Raw genomic sequence first — 4154 nt, 5'->3', positions numbered from 1 at the left:
AAAAAAAAAAAAAAAAAAAAATTCAAATAATAACACATGTTGGTGAGCATGTGGAGAAAAAGGAACACTGTTGGTGGGAATGTTAACTATAGTTAACTATAGAAAACAGTATGGAGATTTCTCAAATAATTAAAAACAGAACTACCATTTGACCCAACAATGCCGCTGCTAGATATCTACCCAAAGGAAAAGAAGTTGTTATATAAAAAAGATTCCTACATCCATATGTTTATCACAGCAGTATTCACAATAGCAAAGAAATGAAATTAACCTTGTCCAACAAGGATGATCGAATAAAGAAAATATGGTATATACATACATACGTATACACACACAAACACAGAGACACATATGTTTATATGCACACACCATGGAATACTACCCAGCCATAATACAGAATGAAATTATGTCTCCTGCAGCAACATGGATGGAAATGGAGGCCATTATCTTAAGTGAAATAACTCAGAAACAGAAAGTCAAATACCACTTGTTCTCTCCCTTATGATTGGGAGCTATATCATGTATATACATTGACATAGAGTGTGGGAATAATAGACACTGGAGACTTGAAATGGTGGGAGAGTGGGAGGGGATTGAGGTATGAGAAATTACTTAATGGGTACAGTGTACATTATTTGGGTGATAGGAACACAAAAAGTCTAGATTTCACTGCTACATATTATATCCATGTAATAAAACTGCACTTGTACCCCCTAAATCTGAAAAAAAAATGTGAAGTGATTGTGTTTTAAATGAGTAAATCATTTAATTGTAATTACATAAACCTAACTAATATTTACCATGAACTTTTTGTCCAAGTGGCTCTTACTAATGATCTACCAAGGGAGAATTCTGTACCAGAGAATTTCTTTTTTTTTTTTTTTCTTTTGAATTGTTGGTTTTTATTTATTTTATTATTTTTTTTAATATATATTTTTCATTGCACTTTAGGTTCTGGGGTACATGGATACATGTGCTGATCATGCAGGATTGTTGCATAGTTGTAACAGAGAATTTCAAAGCCCATTATCTAATTTACTTCTTGACTTGCAAGTAGGTCACTTTCCAACCTGTTCTTGACACTGTACTTAGTGGATTCCAATTCTAACAGATATGATAATTGCCATGGTAGCAGGTTTAGAAAACCTGTGTGCACGCAGTGTGTTCTTATACACTTCCCAACCTATTTCCCTGTTTATTACAACAACATGCTACTCACTGAAAATTTCCACAGGCCCCCAATGTCATTGCTCTTCTCAAAGCAGGTGGGCTCCAGCCCTTCCTCCAGACAGCATCTGATGGAGGCCAAGCCACTCACGCCAGCTCCAATGATGGCCACTTTCTTCCCCATGGTCACCTGTGCAAAGGCCCAGAGAACAATTCCAGCAATAACATTACTGAAACATTATTACCTATTTATCTATTTATTTTGATTTCATTCTTTGGCTTTATAAAACTTTACTTTTTAAGAAACACTGGCTGAGTATGATAGCTCATGCCTGTAATCGCAGCATTTTGGGAGGCTGAAATGGGAGGATCACTTGAGCCCAGGAGTTTGAAACCAACCTGGACAACAAACAGCCTGTCTCTACAAAAAAAAAAAAAAAAAAAAAAGTCAGCTGGTGCGTGGCACATGTCTGTAGTTCCAGCTACTCAGGAGGCTAAGGCAGGAGGATCCCTTGAGTTTAGGAGTTCCAGGCTACAGTGAGCCATGATTGTACCACTGCACTCCAGCCAGGGTGACAGAGTAAGAACTTATGTCTAGAAAACAAACAAACTCCTTTAGTAATCTAACTGCATTTTCATTTATCTCTAATTTCTAAAGAGAAAGTTTTCTTCTGAAGAAAATAAGCACTTTGTTTTTAGTCATCAGCTTTCCAAAATTAAGAGACTGATGACATAGTATACATATTTATCCTTTTTGCTTTTGGACTTGTAATTTACTGTCTACAAAAATGAGTAAGCAGAATAAATAAAAGAAGATTCACAACTAAAACACATGTAGACACATCCACCCACCCACCCACCCATATACATATGCATGTATATGGGAATGAAGAAACAAATATATATGTATGTATATTTGTTTACAAACATATACATTCTGTACCTTCTTTCTATTTTGATACAGATAATGAGGAACAAGATCTGAGGTTGTCTGTATTTCAGTGTGCCAGTAGTCCCAGCTATTCAGGAGGCTAAGGTGGGAGGATCACTTGAATTTAGGAGTTCTCCCCACCAGTAGTCCCAACTACTCTGGGGCTATATATTCCTGTTTAGGCAGGAGTATCGCTTATGCCCAAAAGTTTGAGGCTGTGGTGAGCTATGGTTGTGCCACTGCACTCTAGCCTAGGTGACAGAGTAAGATCTTATCTCAGTGAAAAAAAAAGTCAAGTTCTTACCTAAAAATAATCTTTTCCCACTACCTTCAACCTCCTTTCTCCTCTAAGAAAATTACATTTCCTAACTTTTTTCTGTTCCTGACACTGTCTTTAGGTTCTACTACTACTTCTCTCACTTTTTTTTTCTTTTTAGACAAAATCACATAACTATGCAAAGAAATAGACTTGGATGATAAAAATCATGATCCATGATTCCCAGACAAACTGCCTGAATTATGTCACTCTTATTCTAGCCATATTCAATGTAAAACTACAGCATGCTCCTCCTTCATTAACCCATCCCATCCTCAGCCCTTTACTGTATCACCCTTTCTCCCTCCCTCCCTTCCTTTTTCTCTCTCTTTTTCTTTCCTTTTTTCTCTCTTTCTTTTCTTTCTCTCCCCTGCCTCCCTCCCTCCCTCCCTCCCTCCGTCGTCTTTTCTCCTTTTCTTGAGATGGAGTTCTGCTTTTGTTGTATAGGCTGGAGTGCAGTGGTGCCATCTCAGCTCACTGCAACCTCTGCCTCCCAGGTTCAAGTGATTCTCCTGCCTCAGCCTCCCAAGTACCTGAAATTACAGGCACACATTACCATTCCTGGTTAATTTTTGTATTTTTAGTAGAGACTGGGTTTCACCATGTTGGCCAGGCTGGTCTCCTACTCCTGACTTCAGATGATCCACCCACGTCAGCCTCCCACCTTTTCTATTTTCCTACCCGTTCTTTATCTTCTTTTCTTCTGTATGTCTATGTCCTGCCCAACTGCCTGGGCAGTTTGAAAGAGAAAATGCTCTAGTGAGCCCACACATTAGCAAGATTGTTGGAAAATGGGAGGAGCTGCTCTTAAAGAGATAGTCATTTCTTGGTCCTCAAATGGGTGAGCACCAACTCTCTGTGATGGGTGGGACTCTAGACCAGTCTCCCATGGCCACCCAGTTTCTGCTTTTCTTTTGGTTATAGTAAACACAAGCTGCTGTTTATACTCTTGGACCCTTGCCCTCAGAGTCAAGAAGTTTCTCCCAAGCAGTTCTCTACTCCATTTCATTATGTGTTATTTCAAAGTTTATGTTGTTTTCCTTATTCCTATTTTGTGGGTACCTCATATTAGCCTCCAAATACTGTAGAAACTTACCTACTTAGTTGAGATAGCCCAGTAGGGAGGATGACTTTCTCTGCTCTTTTTATGTTCTGCCTTTGGAATTTTGGGGTCAAAGACCTGTATTTCTCAAGCTTGTATTTATTTGTTTCTGAAGAAAATGTGTTGTCAGGGAAAAGGTCAAATTTCATAAATTGATCTATTCGTACCAGGTACCAGGTAAAATTAGTACCAGGTAAAATCATGTTGGCAGTAAAACAAAATAGACTGCACCTAACTCTCAGTCATGACATATAGTGAAATTTCAAAAAATTGTTCTCCTATATTTCTATGTCACTTAGAATTATGACATGTCACTCATTTTATCTAGCTAACCCTTTCATTAGGGAGGTGATACTTAATGTAAACTGGTATATGTCTAATTTTGAGGAATTACCCTTTATGCCTTTTGAAGACAGTAATCTTCATCTCTAAAGTGTGAGTATGAGAGATTTCAAATCACTTGTAAAGCTCTGTGGCTTTGGGCAAGTCACTTAACCTTTCCAATTCTTGGTTTACTCAATAAAATGGGGATAACTACACTATTACCCTTTGTCTGGCTATTTTTTTTTTAACAAGGATTAGAAGATGGCATGTAGTTAAAAATGAGCAAATATAACTTGTAGAAAAAAATTAAAAAC

General features: G+C 37.7%; 1 protein-coding gene across 2 annotated transcripts in view; it reads right to left on the bottom strand.

Moving 5' to 3' along the window:
• FMO3 (flavin containing dimethylaniline monoxygenase 3) overlaps positions 1 to 3567 on the bottom strand; it is a 23120-nt gene extending 19553 nt beyond the window's left edge. Inside the window, exons 1-2 of one of the 2 annotated variants that reach the window (XM_037740515.1) lie at positions 3511 to 3567; positions 1220 to 1357 (exon numbers count right to left, since the gene is read on the bottom strand). In XM_037740515.1, coding sequence (XP_037596443.1) covers positions 1220 to 1351 — 132 coding nt within the window. In that variant the 5' untranslated portion in view covers positions 1352 to 1357; positions 3511 to 3567. Of the gene's footprint in view, positions 1 to 1219; positions 1358 to 3095; positions 3158 to 3510 lie in introns of those variants that run through there. The other variant, XM_017534148.2, reaches the window with a different exon arrangement.
• Positions 3568 to 4154: the final 587 nt, after the last annotated feature.

The sequence above is a fragment of the Cebus imitator genome, unplaced genomic scaffold (genome assembly GCF_001604975.1).
Source record: "Cebus imitator isolate Cc_AM_T3 unplaced genomic scaffold, Cebus_imitator-1.0 Scaffold84, whole genome shotgun sequence".
NCBI lineage: Eukaryota > Metazoa > Chordata > Mammalia > Primates > Cebidae > Cebus > Cebus imitator.
Note: the sequence above shows the minus strand (reverse complement) of the source record. Positions and strands in the feature narration are given on the sequence as shown.